Source organism: Amphiprion ocellaris, chromosome 23 (assembly GCF_022539595.1).
Source record: "Amphiprion ocellaris isolate individual 3 ecotype Okinawa chromosome 23, ASM2253959v1, whole genome shotgun sequence".
In the NCBI taxonomy this organism is placed as follows: domain Eukaryota; kingdom Metazoa; phylum Chordata; class Actinopteri; family Pomacentridae; genus Amphiprion; species Amphiprion ocellaris.
Genome location: NC_072788.1, coordinates 21,101,537 through 21,117,585, shown reverse-complemented (window position 1 = coordinate 21,117,585; position 16,049 = coordinate 21,101,537). Strand labels below are relative to the sequence as shown.

General features: G+C 39.2%; 1 protein-coding gene across 5 annotated transcripts in view; it reads left to right on the top strand.

Moving 5' to 3' along the window:
- The first annotated feature begins 2,512 nt into the window (after positions 1–2,512).
- LOC111578257 (protein Dok-7-like) overlaps positions 2,513–16,049 on the top strand; it is a 34,800-nt gene continuing 21,263 nt past the window's right edge. For 2 of the 5 annotated variants that reach the window (XM_023284919.3, XM_055007921.1), the window contains exons 1-5: positions 2,517–2,772; positions 2,862–2,907; positions 5,129–5,359; positions 8,911–9,111; positions 12,958–13,077. In XM_023284919.3, coding sequence (XP_023140687.2) covers positions 2,719–2,772; positions 2,862–2,907; positions 5,129–5,359; positions 8,911–9,111; positions 12,958–13,077 — 652 coding nt within the window. In that variant the 5' untranslated portion in view covers positions 2,517–2,718. Of the gene's footprint in view, positions 2,773–2,861; positions 2,908–5,128; positions 5,360–8,910; positions 9,112–12,957; positions 13,078–16,049 lie in introns of all 5 variants that reach the window. The other 3 variants (XM_055007920.1, XM_055007919.1, XM_055007918.1) reach the window with 3 other exon arrangements.

Genomic DNA, 16,049 nt, shown 5'->3' with positions numbered 1-16,049 from the left:
ATTCCTCATTATTGAGTTTACTTTGTGTAAAGCACCAGTTCTGGTGGCAGCAAAACACCCTCAGAGAAAATGCTACAGACACCATGCTTGATGCTAGATTTGGTGTTGTTGGGGGAAAAGGCCACACGTTCTTTTCTCCAAACACATTTCTGGTCATTGCAGTCACTGACACCTGTGTTCTAGCAGCGTCTAATTGCAGGCCTGTGTTTTGGTGAGTCTTGTTTGACTCTCGACCTTCCAGACCATTTGTCTCTCAGCAGCAGGTGATAGTTTGTGTTTTCTTCCTCAAGGTGGCAGTCACACGACTGTACCATGAACTTTATTCTCACAACAACAGATGATTTTGGGAACTGGGGCTGCTTTGAAATGTCTCCAAGTGACTTCCCTGGCTTGTTCAAACCAATGATTTTCTTTTTAAGATCTGTGCTGAGCTCCATAGACTTTCCCATTGTGGGGTTTGTGGCTACACCTAATCAATGTATTAAATGAGCTCTATTTAAATTGGCTCTGAGAAGTCATCACCTCAATTGCAATCATTTACAAGAAGTTAACAAGCCATGTTACTAGTCAAATTTGATTAACACAACTGTCTACATCACCAAAACTGATAATTCAAGTTGCTGTATAAGACCCAGAAGATTTTGTCATATTTCCAGAAGACCTATATCATATTCATGAAACAACCAAAGTGAATTTTGTAAGGGGAAGGTGGAGCAAAGACCTGTCAAAATTTACTTTTTTAAAGGTGAAGATATCACAAAATTATACACAGAAAACCAACAAATCCAAAGTTTCCTGTGAATTTCCTTCTGAGCAAGCACTTGGCAACATTGAGCAGAAGAACCCTCCAACAGGTGACTTGGGGCAAAGGTATATAGAGACAATCACACTCACATTCACACTTCGGGACAATTTAAAGTTACCAATTAACCTCAGCATGTTTTTGGACTGTGGGAGGAAGCCGGAGAACCTGGAGTAGACCAACACATGCACAGAGGGAACATGCAAACTCCATGCAGAAAGATCCTGAGAAGGCGAGGACACAAACCGGGGATCTCCTAGCTGCAAGGCAAAAGTGCTAACCACCAAGCCACTGCACGGCCAACCAACAGAACCAGAGAGACAAAAGCAGCCAAGCAATGCACACGAAAACAGTAAACATTTGGGTGGTCAGTGAGGCTAGTAACTGCTGATCAGAGACAAGTAGTTCCAGTCAGATACCTGCAAACAGGACAAAACACAAACTACAGGAGAGGTGGTGACATCTAATTTTAAGGCAGAAAGGGATTATTTTTATGGAAAAAACTTCTAAATATGTAACTTTGGTACACAGAGATGAGCTTTTAGGAGTTTCAGTGCAAAGAGGGATTTTTAAAAATGCTTTTATACAACTGGGTAAACCAAATTCTTTATACTTACTACATGCAGAAATGCTTAGAAAGCATATAAATTTAAAGCCATACATCCATTATTTACATTTGTAGTTTTTCTTTTTGATTTAGTGTAGTATAGTATACTTATCTAAATGTTTACTTTAAATGATGATTTCAAGTCATCCCCAGTAATCTACCACTCCAAAAAATAAAGATAATAAAGAGTACAGGATATTCTGTGTGCGTGGCCTTGACAAGAACTGGGATGAAGAAGTTGCAGACTGGATTTACTGTATATTAATGAACATGGGGACCACACCTCTTGATAAATGTGGACTTTCAATGCCCAAGTGCATGTGATTTGTTCATCTCAAAGTCTCCAAACTTCATGGAGTTCCCTCTAAAATGCTATTTTTCTCTTGTCCCACTCCCCTGATGACCAAATTGAATCTCAAATAAAACACTTAAAATGAAATTTAAATCTCCTTTTTTGATATTATTTTTTCATTGATGTCTCTTGTAATTGTTCAACATTTTTTAAATCAACATAATATTTTAAATAATAATTATTATGCATGGAAGATGTGCCCACAACATGTTAGCACAACCTTTTTAGCAGGTAAAGAAGAAAACAGTGAATCACATGAAAGGCTGGAATTAACATCATCAGTTTTCCTAAAGAATGGGTAGAGCAATGCTATGTCCTCTCTTCTATTATTCATATTTTCCCAACATTGTCAGCCTTCATTGAGTGTCTCACTGTACTTCCTATTTTCAAGATAAAAAGAATTCTTCTGTTTTCCATCAGTCAGTTTGTCCTCTTGGTCTGCAGTAACAGCAGCTAAATATCTAGCTTCTACTGCTGAGAAAAAGCTAACATTAGCATGGATTAGCAACCCTGTTACTGTGATTAGGGTTAGCAAACAACAAATAAAACATGGAATAAGAATGGTACCATTCATGTGTAAGCTGAGCCTATCAAGCCTTTGATAGTTTATGACCTATTATTGATGAATATGGAGCAGAAAATTGTAAAAGACAAGGTTTATTTTTCAAAAATGCTGAAGCCCAAATGTCCTACAGTTATGGAATGACCCATGAAGTGGTTTCGTCGTGTAGTTTTCAGCAGCAGGTGGTGTAGGCCAGCCCAGGTGGCAGGTTGTGAGCCTGACAGACAGACGGACGGACAGACAGACAGACAGACAGACAGACAGTGGTCATGCCATTTTCCATGTGCCTTCCTCGCTGGGGGAGAGTTTGCGCCCCACAAGCGCAGAGCAGCTATTTTGAAAGTGACCCCTCATTCAGGCAGCGACTCTGCAGCTGTCAGGAACCATGACTGAAGATGACGGATTCTGTTGTTGTGGAGGGATATGCCAGGCTCAGAGACGGGAAAAAGGTACCGACTTTGACCTAATAACCGACGGATATGGCAGAAGTACTTCACTGCGCTTTTCCCTGTCGTTAAAAAGTTGTTTTTCTTCACAGTGGAAAACTAGGTGGCTCGTTCTTCGAAAGCCGTCGCCTGTTGCAGGTAAAAACAAAACAAAACATGCGTGTTTACTGGTCAGTTCTGCGCTTTTCTCAGCGGCTTTTTTTTTTTTAACCCAAAATGTGTGTCCGTTCAGTGTAAACAAACCAACGCTGCGCCACATTGGAGCAGAATAGTAAAGTAAACGGTACCAGGAGTTGTCCTGCATGGAGCCTCAGCTTCAGAGGCCTGGAGGACTTTCTGTCCAAAACCTGGGCCTGTGAGTCAGTGCACTCCGATATGGAACAAAAACATGTAAAGCCCGTGAAATAATGCACAGAAATAAGTAGAAAATCTGAAGCCAAGGACACTCAGAACCGACAGACTGAGAAACAGCTTTTATCCACAAGCTGTCACATGTTCTTTCATGATAATGATAATATCACATGCCTAGTAGTGCAATATTCATGTTTCAGTGTAATTTATATTATGTACAATAATCATGCGTAGAGCAGGTCTCTAACCACACAACTTCTGGTCCATATTTGCTCCTTTGTATATATTTCGGCTGTGTATATTATTTAGTCTGTGTTTAATATTGCTTTCTATAGTTTATTTTTACTGCTGCTAATATAGAGAGAGTGCTAAACTGATTTTCATCAACAGTGACAATAGAAACCTATTCTGTTCTATTCAAAACTGCAGTTTTGGTGCGTCTGCGCATGTTTTTACTTGCTGTGGCTCATTTCAACTGTTGTCTTTGGGCGATGCAACAGTTATGTTATAGGGTTAGGGTTAAATGTGTGGTAAAAACATTGAAAAACAACTTGTGAATTTCAAAATATAAGGTGTGGAGAAATATCAACCATAAGGCTACTTAGTGGCTCAGATAAACAGCTGATTGCAGAAGTACAGACTGAAAGCAAACATTTTAAGAACCATTTCAGCAATCATTTTGCCCCAAATGTTAGTTTCACTTTTTTCCTGCTCTGAAATGGAACTTTAACAAAAGCAGGCTTCTCTTTGTGTGGCCTTACTGTTATTATTTTTGACATTTTAATTTATTTTTTTCACCTTTTATTCCTACACATTCACATTGTTGAATTTGTCACACAAAATTTACAAGGTGTACTAAAGCTGATGTACTAGGAGAGGTTTTCAAATTATTTAGTTAAGTTAATGTGTTAGAGTGTGATAGTCTGAAGCTCGCTGTATTTTTAGATGCAACATTAAAGTGAAAAGTCTCGTTTCCCGAGGAGGCTTCAGCTACATTGAAACAGAGTTTAAGATCGTCTAAACCAGGGGTGTCGGACTCATTTTAGTTCCAGGGTCAGTAAAATCACAACATAATAACCTATAAATAATTCCAATTTTCCTTTTGTTTTAGTGCTAAAGAAGTTTAATTCTGAAAATGTTCACATCTTTTTACAAAACATTATGAACAACCTGAAGTTTGGTGAGAAAAACAAGTGAAATTTTAACAATATTATGTCTCAAGTTATCATTTACACATTACAACTTACAGATCACAGAGTATCTACAAAAGGTACAAAACATTTAGTCACAGGTATCTGGAACTGAACGATGTTGTATTTTACTTCATGGTCAAAACCAATTGTCAAGATCTAGAAATAGTTTTATATTTTTACTGTTTTACAAATTTACTATTTCATCCCAAGGGCCTGGTCGGACCCTCTGGTGGGCCACTTTAGGTCTGTGACACCTCTGGCCTATACCCTTAAACTTATCAATTGACTCTTTGTATTTTATGACCAAGAATCTGGATTTCAAGTTTCCAAGTTTCTCTGGATAAGTGGTGCTAAACAGCCTAGCATGCTGCTCCACAGGTTGGACTGAGCTTGAGTGCTGCTCCTCCTCAGATTTTTAATGTCACTGTTGTCACAGCTGTCTGTGCTCATGCCTCAGTTATGTGTGTTAAGACATGCGTTTGAGGGGGAGAGATGCACACACACACACACACACACACACACACACACACACACACACACACACACACACACACACACAGTTGTTTTGTCAGTTGACAGATTGTTTGAAAGGTGCCAAGAAACTAGAGGACACTTTAGCAGTTACTGTGTGTCAGAACACATCTTATTAGTAACCATCAGTGTAACTTGGAACAACAGTTCTGGATTTCAGCTGATACATCTAAAAGAGTACAAAATGCTATCGTTAAATGCACTTTAATGACAGACTTCTCTGAGATTCAAGCAGTGTTTTTCTGTCTGTGACGTGTCTCATGCTAATTGTCTGACTCCTCCAGATTGCCTTGTGCTGCTGGTGTTTAAAGACAAATTAGAAAAAGCCCAGGGTAACAAGGAGAGGGCGAATGTCACCTTGGAGGAGATCTGTGGTCTGGAAGCTGGCCAGTGGTATGAAGGTGTGGCTTTCACTCTGGCCATCCTCTGTCTGAATCAGGCCGCTCTACTTGGCTTTGACACTAAGGAGGCCCTGCAGGCGTGGGACGCCCGCCTACGATACAGCCTCGGAGAAGGTGAGGAGATCCCTGGTTGCTTTGGTGTCTTTGTTTTGCTCTTCAGGTGTTTTATTACTCTGCCAAGGAACGGCGGAGTTAGGTAACGATCGGCGTACGTTTGTCTGTGAATCTGTCTGTCTGTCTGTGTGAAACATTACTCAAAAGCAGACTCATGGATTTGAAAGAAATTTTCAGGGAAGGTCAGAAATGAAAAAATAAAAGCCCAGGACATTAAGAATATGCCTTCAAAATAAAAGCATTGAGAGAATGGTTATTTTAACACTAGCAAAACAAAGGCTTGTCAGAAGTGATGAACTGATCAACAGACCTTTGCAAGAGTAATTTAAATGCAATTGACTTGTATGCTTTTTTTCAGGGCTGATGTCGACATTGATTTAGTGCAGTAAAAGATTAACAAAACAGAAACCAGGGTCGAACATTGTTACTTATCATTTTCCCAAACACTGTTTCAGGGTAAAGCTGCCATGCCAATCCATTTAAGCAGTACGATATTGTGATGTTTCACTTTGGCGTGTGGAGGAAAGTCATACTGCTAACTAGAAATACAATGCTACCATGAAACAATTCCTCTCACTGACTTTCTAGATTACCTGTTATGGCCTCATACAGATGTTGAATAGAGATTCAGATTGGGTCATTGCACTTCAATCATAAGGGACCTTCCGATCAACCATGTCTGGTTTGCTTGAAACGGTTTTGTTTCTCATAAACTATGGATAATTAAAATGATATATGTGAGAGTATATGGGAAAGGTTGAGTTTCTCTGTTTAAAATTTGTGAGGTCTTCAACTTACTTCAACTTCAAGTGCTGTGAGATGACATGTTGTGAAATGGTGCCATCCAGATGAAATTGAATTGAAGTTGGGCTGCAGAGTGGCTTGGTGGTTAGCACTTTCACCTTGCAGCTAGAAGATTCACGGTTCCCATCCCAGCCTTTCCGGGATCTTTCTGCACGGAGTTTGCATGTTCTCCCTGTGCATGCGTGGGTTTTCTCCAGGTTCTCCAGCTTCTTCCCACAGTCCAAAAACATGCTGAGGTTAATTGGTGATTCTAAATGGTCCATAGGTGTGAATGTGAGTGTGATTGTTTGTCTCTATATGTAGTCCTGTGATAGACTGGTGACCTGTCCAGGGTGTCCCCTGCCTTCATCCCAAGTCAGCTGGGATAGACTCCAGCCCTCCGCGACCCTAATGAGGATTAAGTGCTGTATAGATAATCGATGGATGGATGTTTCAGGTTAACCTATAGCTGCCTCCTAGCTTGGCTGTTTGCTAATGTCTGGATTTTTGTGACAGTGGCTTGTTCAGTTTTAGCAGGTTGCATCACAGCTAGAGAGAAGTGAGAGACTGTTAAAGCTAATCTTACTTTATATAGATGTTACGGAACTCCAAACAGCATTAGCATAGGCTAAGAAGCACAGCAAATCTCTTTGCCTTAGCCTAGCACTGTCAGCAAAATAACTACAGTGACTGAAGTGAAGAGAGCTGGCTGCATCAGCGACAAAGTAGCTTATTTAATTTATTTCGCAATAATAAGTCGATAAAAAACTTAATGGTGCCGATCATTGGAAAAAGCCAAACAGCAGCCTTGATAATTGGTCAGGCTGACAATCCTCATCATGAACAGGACGGTGAACCAGGTACATAATTTATTCCAATTTAAGGATTCTTTGATACACTGGCTTGTTTTAAAATCTTTATTCAAAAGACACATAGTTTGTGGGCATGCAGGCTTCACATGTGCAGAGCTAAGGAAGACAAGAACAGTACAATCAGAATCCAAGAAAGAAGATTTGGCTGCAAAAAGAAATGCAACATTAGAGGATGTAAACATTTTGGCTACAGAAAGGGCGACGTTGACCGACAACAGGCAGTATCAATCGCCACTTCATGAACCAACATGTCTAAAGTGTTTGATGTTTTAAATAGACAGAGCTCCATTTGAGTGCAACGCCACATCTGAATGCCATTCAAAGTACAAAAAAACTATTTCAAATGCCTTTGCCAGAGTTTTGCTGGCGTTTCACAGCTTTTTAAAAAGATTTTTTGTTTTCAATACAAATACACTCCTCTACAAAAACACACTTCTAGAATGATGAACACCTTCCAAATATAATTTTTCAAAGCATTTGGCCTTATTTTTTAATTTCACCACTTACATACTGAAAAAACAAAATATGGCAATGTTGTTTTTTTAAAGTGTCATGCAGCTCTGTATTACACATTACACATGGATCGCCTTATAACAACCTTTGACAGTATCATCCACATGCTTGTGATTCACATCCTAGATAAAAACAAATCAGTTTGCATCATGACAAGTGCTGATAATAATGCTTTAAAAGTTTGGCATGAAGATTGTTCATTATACACTTTTTATTGTCAGGTATTTATTTAAACTATACATTTTTTGTCATTGAGAGAGATGGTGTGATTGAGAATGAGAGTATATACTGATTTTTGTTTAGAACTTCAATGCACAGTCAACCAGCCTGAGCTTAAGTGGCATGTATACACTCTAGTGTGTGAACTATTATATAAGTGATAATCATAGGAGCTAATAATAGCACTGGACTGTTCAGCAGGTGGCAGCTGAATTTTAAAGCAGTAGCCAATGATAGTGTTAGGGGGCTTGATTGTGTGGAAGAGGCCATCAACATATGGCTTCACAGTTCTAGTTTCCAATTTGGTGTTTTTTTATGTTAACATATAGGTGTGTGTTTGCTTGTATAGATGCACCTGTGTTTGTTCAGGCTTCCTTGTGTGTTGAGAGAGCTGTGTTTGTGTGTGTGTGTGGCTTTAAGCCACAGTGTGGACTGTGTCCAAGCCAGTGGAAATGTCACCTGCCAGTGTCTGGGCTGAGGGCCACCATTGCGCAGAGCTTTTGTTGTCTCGTGTGACACCACATAAATCTTTCTTAACCTGAGTGATGATCTGACACAGCTGGCCGTCATCACCTCCATCAATCTCACCTGGTCAAGTTTGTTCAGCGCTGCTGCAGGAAATCTACAGATGCTCTGTGTGAAGTTCTGCAGATTTACATGCAGACTTGTTTCCACAGATGTTTGTGACATGCTTTCATTGATTGCGTTCGGCTTCGGCTCTGAGCCTGTTCTGTTCAGAGTTCAGTTTTCTCATTTGTGTGCAGCTGTTTCTCCTTTTTATTTGTGAATGAAATCATTACATGTTGATGCAATTACTGTAAGAACCCTGTGTTCTGCCCCGCATAAAGTTGTTGCTCCAACTATTATCAGTTTACAATACTACCTTAACTATTGCTTTTAACAATTTTTGCTTTTAGTGGTCTATATATTGTAATATTTAATTTTACAAATAGAACTTACAAGTTTCTGTTTAATGGCTTGCATTTCACATGTATTTTTGGTTTTGCTTGTCTAACAATGTGTACACTACTTGGTTGTTTTAAAAAGCGCTTTATAAATCAGTTGATTTGATTTGAATTGTTGGATTATACATAAACATTTGGGTCTTCTGTTTCTGTGGTTGCCCTTCTTTCATTGCTTTTCTTAGTTTCCCTGTTTGGTCAGTTCACAGATTCAGTGTTGGAGTCTTACCAGGGACCAAGTTGGAGAGCGGACCTGCAACACTTCATTTGTGCAACAACTTACTGGCCCTTGCTCGGGAAGTCCCTCCTGTCATTATTGGCCACTGGAACCTCCCAGACCTGCGCAGATATGGACCTGTACCCAATGGATTTGTGTTTGAGGGAGGAACAAGATGTGGTTACTGTAAGTTTACTACTGCTTGTACAGTACGTTGTCATTTTCATGCTACATTTGGGTGTGCTTACTACAGATAAATAGGTCATTAGAATATTTTGTTGGCAGACGGTTCTTTTCAGAATTGAGATAATTGGTGATTAGGCTGCCTGCTCGCAACTGGAAAGCACAAAGGGTATTTAATAAGCTCTGTTTAAATCAAATCAGTCAATACACAGCCAAATGGAGACTGTAAAATATATAATAGTAGTGTTAATATAAGAAAATACGAGAATGAGCTTAACAATCAAGTCAGTGTGAAAATTAAATGAACTTGGTTTTCATGATCTCATAACAGTAATGTCTCTTGTGGAAAAACTGCATTGCATCATTAGAGAACAATGGAGAAGAAACATTAACTTGTGACATGTGCTATGTTTTCTGTAGGTCTTTAACAGATAATAATCACCTGCTGTGATTTTCAGCTGTCATTGAACTGTCTGTGAAGGAGAGGCTCCTCCCTACAATGATGCCATCTCAAAAACACAATCTAGAAAGGAAAATGAAGCTTGACTCTTTAAGACTGAGAATTACGTTGTTCTGACTTACTTTTACACATGTAGTTTGTGAAAAATAAGACTGGACTTTAACCTTTAGAAATTAATGATTTGGTCCAGCAGTCCGGAGAAATTTTGGTCCTGTTTTTAGGTCAAAATGTTTTTGGTGCCAACTTGTCATGCAGTGAAGTAATAGCTTAAGTGTGTTTCATTTTGCAATGCATTTTGAGGAATAATTACTCTGCGAAGGAACAGGGTGGAATTATGTGGCGTTTGGTGTTGGTTTTTGTCTGTTAGCAACATTACTCAAAAACGGACCTTGGATGAAATTTTCAGGGAAGGTCAGACATGACACAAGGATAAAGTGATTAGATTTTGGCAGTGATGCAGCTTATAGTCTGGATCCATGGATTTGTTAAAGATTTCTTTATCATTGTGATCCTACTACAAATCCACTGCTGTGGACTTATCGGGATTTATCTGTCAGAAATGATACAAGGAACAATTGATTAAGTTGTGGGGGTGTTTCCGAGTCCCATTAATTCCCGCCGTCCACTACATATTTAGGTCACACTATTCAGTATCCGTACATAACGTACACATACATAAAACACACCTGTGGTCAGCGCAAGATCATTTTGTTTGTGGATACATCTATATTAAATGGCAACATTCTATGTTGCTGTGATTTCTGATCATCAATAACTAATAAACAAATGCTGCATTTCTGACAATGCAGTATGGGGGAATGAACAGCCTTTGCGTAGCACTGCGCTGTCTGAGTGCTTTTCTTATTTAGTAAATGTAGACAAGAAGGACTAAAAGAATTAAAAACCATTCATCCCTTGCTGCAATCAGGATACCAGTGAAGGTTCTGCAGTTAAAGTCTGACAGCTACAACATTATGAACATTGACAGGTGAAGTGAATAACATTGATCATATTGGTGCTCTGTGGTGTTCTGCTGGAAAACCTTGGATTTTGGCATCTGTGTTGATGAGATTTAGACACCCAAATAAACATTGTCCCAGAACAAGCACAAATGCAAATGGAAATCCTAAATGTCACTGGCCTGCCCCCGCAGGAAACTGCACCCCACCACATCGCTAAAACATCAAACAATCAGGAACATCTTGGGGAACATGACGATTTGACTTCCAAACTTCCAAGACCTCATTCTGATCAAGCATCAACAGGATGCAGTAGAACAAGTCTGATTCATAGAGTACCCAAAAGATCCACTGCAACGTCCCAGTCCAGACCCCATAGGACACCCTGAGAGGTCCTCTGGTCCAGGCCCCGTGGTTCAGAGCTTTTTTGACGACATAAGGGGGACCAACACAATGTTATGCCTGATCGGTGAATGTGAAGTATATTAAATGTAGCTCCTTCTGGTTCAGTCTATTTCTTGGCACATTTTATTTGATGGTGTTCCTGTGTGATGCAATTCTCAGCATCAGGATCCATGATTTGAGCTCAGCCACTGGATGTGTTTTTCTCTGTCTGCTTGTACATCTGGCCTCCCTCAGGCGGAAACAGTAAGACAGATGCAGAGTGGAGTTTTATGAAACAAGAAAACAAGAGCTTTCAGATGTGTTTTATCATTGCCTGAAGGGTGAGCATCAATATGTGCACTTGTCGTAATAAAAGAGACTGTAGGACTTTCAGTAAATCCTAGTTCCTCTGTTTTATTTGTGAGGGTGATAGCAACCTTTATCAGCCAGCTAATAGCCTTCCTTTTCCCTCTGTAGCTGTGTTTTGGTACTGTTTAGTACAGATTTTGCCTCTGAACCCCAAATAAGTTTGGGGTTTTTATTGCTCCTGTTATATTTCTATTCACTGTTTTTAACAGCTTTAGAAAAGTCCCATCAATTCCCTGCTGCCCGCTACATATTTAGGTCACGCAATTCAGTATCAGTACATAAAGTACACATGCGTAACATGTCATTTTGTTTGTGGGTACATCTATATTAAATGGCCATGTTCTATGTTGCCGTGTTTTCTGATCATTAGTAACTAATAATAAACAAGTTTCTGACAATGCAGTATGGGGGAATGAACAGCTTTGGCAGAGTACTGTGCTCTCTTAGTGCTTTTGCTTTTTTCGGATGACAAACTAGGCATAATTTACTGTTTTGCCCTCTTCGATGTCTTTTGTTTAGGGAAATGGGAGTCAGTCTATGTCATTTCAGATATTGATATTGCTCCATTATCTCAGGTTTTGTTCAGAGTTCACTTATTTGTTAGTTAGGATCCAAAATTAAGTTCTGTAAAATAAATTAGGAACAAATATTTTTTTTTCCCAGCAGATCCAAATGATTGAATGAATTAGTTATTGGCCCTTAAAAATAGAAATATGGTGCACAAATGTGAAAGTTTTTTTTTAAGTGTATACATACGCTACCAGCCAAAAGTTTGGGGTCACCCGGACAATCTCATGTTTTCCATGAAAACTCACACTTTTATTCATGTGCTAACATAATTGCACAAGGGTTTTCTAATCATCAATGAGCCTTTCAACACCATTAGCTAACACAATGTAGCATTAGAACACAGGAGTGATGGTTGCTGGAAATGTTCCTCTGTACCTCTATGGAGATATTCCATTAAAAATCAGCTGTTTCCAGCTAGAATAGTCACTTACCACATTAACAATGTCTAGACTGTATTTCTGATTCATTTAATGTTGTCTTCGTTGAAAAAACTGCTTTTCTTTCAAAAATAAGGACATTTCTAAGTGACCCCAAACTTCTGAATGGTAGTGTACATATGTGGGTGAAAATTCATCAAGGCAAAGGTTTATAATAACAAGGCATGTCAGACAGGATATAAATGCTATACTAAAAGCCAAGCAATAAAACAATGCAAAAGAGTTGTAACTCCTCAGTGGATTTACATTTCATTTATTTGTAGAAAGGAAATTCTCAAAAGCCATTTCAAAGCCTCATTTGGTCACTTGAATAGCTGAGACTCACCATGACGAGGATGAAGAGCAGCAGGACGTGAGAGTAAAGTTCATGCACTCAAGTGTGTCAGCTGCATCATTCAAGTGGCCATATCTGATGATATGTTGTTCTTTAGGAAAGTGTAATAGACAATTGTCAATACTGTGAGATATTTATAGCAAAGGGAGCAACTAAACAAAGAACTGATTCTTTAACAACGAATATATGGTTGTTAGTTGCAGCCCACACCAGATATCACTCATCACTTTCTGTGAAGTAAAGTTGTAATTGTAGTCGTAATTACTGATTGTAGATTTTTCAGTGCTGCATAAACAGTTGGGTTTTTTGTTTGTTTCTTTGTTGTTGTTTGTACAGGGGCTGGTGTTTTTCTGCTCGCATCCGCTGAGAGTGAGCAGATCAGCTTTCTGTTCGACTGCATTGTCAGAGGCATCTCCCCCACTCGAGGCCCTTTTGGACTGCAGCCTGTTTTTCCAGGTCAGTACCAGAGGTCTGACATGCCGCTTAGCTGGACACGACTGGAACATCATCCATATTTCAGAGAATGTTCCAAACAGGGACAGTTTGGTTGTAAGAACTATTGCATTAAAGAAAGAAGGTGGGTCTTTATACGATGCTTCTTTGGATAAAAGAAATCTGCTTAATTGCAAGTATGAAGACTTTTTTTATTATTATCCCAGTAGAAAACCCTGTACAACCTCTACTGTTTCTGGAAGAGATTTATCATATCATCTGTGAATGAATGTGCTTTTATCTGACTGAATTATGACTGACAGCTGTTTGTCTGATTATGGAAACAAATTTAATTGTAGTCTATGTATAGTTAAGGGTGTAGTGCTACTGTAGTTCTAAATAGCCCTTAGGTTTTTTTTTAAAACTGTCATTACAGCAAGGTTGTTTGGCTAGATTTCAGTTTGTCAAAGATGCCAAGCACATTAGCAGGTATAAAAAGCTTTAGAGTTTGTAGGATAAACTATTGCAGTACTTAAACTGTTAAGCTACTGCTGTCCTGTTTTCTGCTCAGTTTCTTTGCTAAACAGCTTTCTCAGTGCACAGCTTGGCCTTTTCTTTGTCCAAGTCATCAGCAGGAAACTTTAGTCGAGCCTTAAGGTGCCACTTCCACTGTGCCATATACACTACCGGTCAAAAGTTTTAGAATACCCCAATTTTTCCATTTTGTTATTGGAAATTATGCATGTTCGTATCTCATTGTACTCTGAAATGAAAGCATAGAACAAATAAACAAGTTTAAAAAACTCAATTTAGAAACCAAAATGTATTCTATACTTTGAAAATATAACAGCAAATCAAATATTCTTCAGAAAGTTCTTCCCAACTCTGTTGCAGAAGTTCCCATAAATGTGTGGCACTTGTAGGTTGCTTTGCTTTCACTCTTCTGTCCAGTTCATCCCAAACCAGCTCCATGGGGTTTAAGTCTGGAGACTGTGCTGCCACTCCATGTTTTAAAGCTTACTGTCTTGTTCTTTTTTCCTATGGTAGTTCTGGCATAGCTTGGACTTATGGTTTAGGTCATTATCTTGCTGTAGGATGAACCTCTGACCAACTAGTAACATACCAGAGGGTACTCCATGGAGCTGCAGAATGCTGTTGTAGCCGTTTTGGTTCAGAGTACCTCTCACTCTGTACAAGTCAGCGACCCTGGATCCAGCAAAACAGCCTCAGACCATCACGCTTCCTCCTCCATGTTCTACAGTTGATGTCACACATTGAGGAACCATCCTTTTTCCTACTTGATGGTGTACAAAAATCCTGCATGATGAACAGGCGATTTCAAATTTAGGTTCATACCTTCTTCTAGTTTTCAGTCGTCCATTGGTGGCGTTTCATGACCCAGGAAAGCCTCTTTTTCTGACATCTTAAAAATGGCTTTCTTGCTACAACCCAACCTGTCAAACCTGAAGTTTTCCCTTCACAACTGAAACTGAGACTTCTTACTACAACCACTATAAAGCTGTGCTTGAAGCTGTTGTCCTGTGAGCTCCTATCACACAAACTGTCGACTCTCAGAAACTTGTCTTCTGATTCTGTTTAGGCTTTGGGCCTTACAGACCTCTTCCTGCCAGAGTTTTCTCCAGTTTCCGAGTGACTTTTGATAGTGAAGAAAACTGTACTCACTGACACCTTGACTTTCTTTGCAATTTCTCTGTAGCAAAGACCTACATTTTTAAATGTTATGATGCTCTGTCTCTCTTTTATTGTTAATTGCCTTTTTCTCGCCATTTTAATAGCAACACACTATTTTCTGCAGTACAGTACTGTTCAAATAATTCTCTCAAGGGTATGGTGCCGTGGTGTGTTCCAACACTACTTTTATGCAGACAAAGGGGGTTGTAAGTAAACAAGAAAAGTTGGGACAGCTGTAGGATTTGGTAGCACCAATTTTCGAGGCTTGATCAACTTCAAGTTGTTGTTCCCTGAAAAAGAACTTTTTGTATAATTCTGAAATGTACATTATTTTTCAGCTTTGGGTAACCTTACCTTTTTTTTTTTTTAATCTCTGGCAGTTCACCACTTACCTTTGTACCATTTCACGCTATTCATTGGTCTTGAACTACTTGAATTTTAATAAAAAACTGGAAAAATTGGAATATTCTTGAACTTTTGACCGGTAGTGTACTTTATACACAGATGAATTTGAGAGAAAGATAATGTTCAACTCTTAAATTGCCTTCAGCTCTATAGACATTTTAGCATCTGTCAGCACATTGTTTTGGTTTTAATATCTGCAACATCTGGTCCATTTGCTGTCCATTCTGAGTGCTTAGGGATAGCATCTTTAATGAGGTGATCATATCTCAGTGTTTTCTGTGCAGCTTATTTCTGCTGCCCTCAATGGCCCAGACATCCCCTAATGTAAATAAACTATAAAGTGTTGCTTTGGACATGACAAAGCTGGTTGTATTTTCACACATAAATATTGTTATTGTAAAGCCCATACTGCATACTTTCTTTCAGATTGAAACACACATCCGTGAAGCATTGTATGCAAAACAGTAGAAATGGTCTAAGTTACAGAGAATCATACAGGAACATACTTTTGTCCCTGTATATATTTGATTTCTCCTGTTTGTTTTTAACACATCTGAAGGTTAGATCTAATATTACTAAAGCAGTTTAACCTTACCTGCTCTCCATCTGTCCACTTCAACACCTTTAGCTTCACACGCTTGCAGTTACCGAACAAATCCTCACCCAGTATCCAACTTAACTGGAATTGTACAGTGGGCAGCTGTAGGAGCTTGTGGATATTCTTGGTTTTCACACATCTTGCCGCCCAAATACAGGTTGAGCTCATACTCCTATTATTGTGGGGCATAGTAGAATAAATAGCAGGGAGGATGCTGGAGGGGGAGCGAGGGGTCAAAGTCATAGTTCACACAAGTAGAGCAGCCAAAGCCTCCTAATCACTCCGGGCATGTGTGTAACCT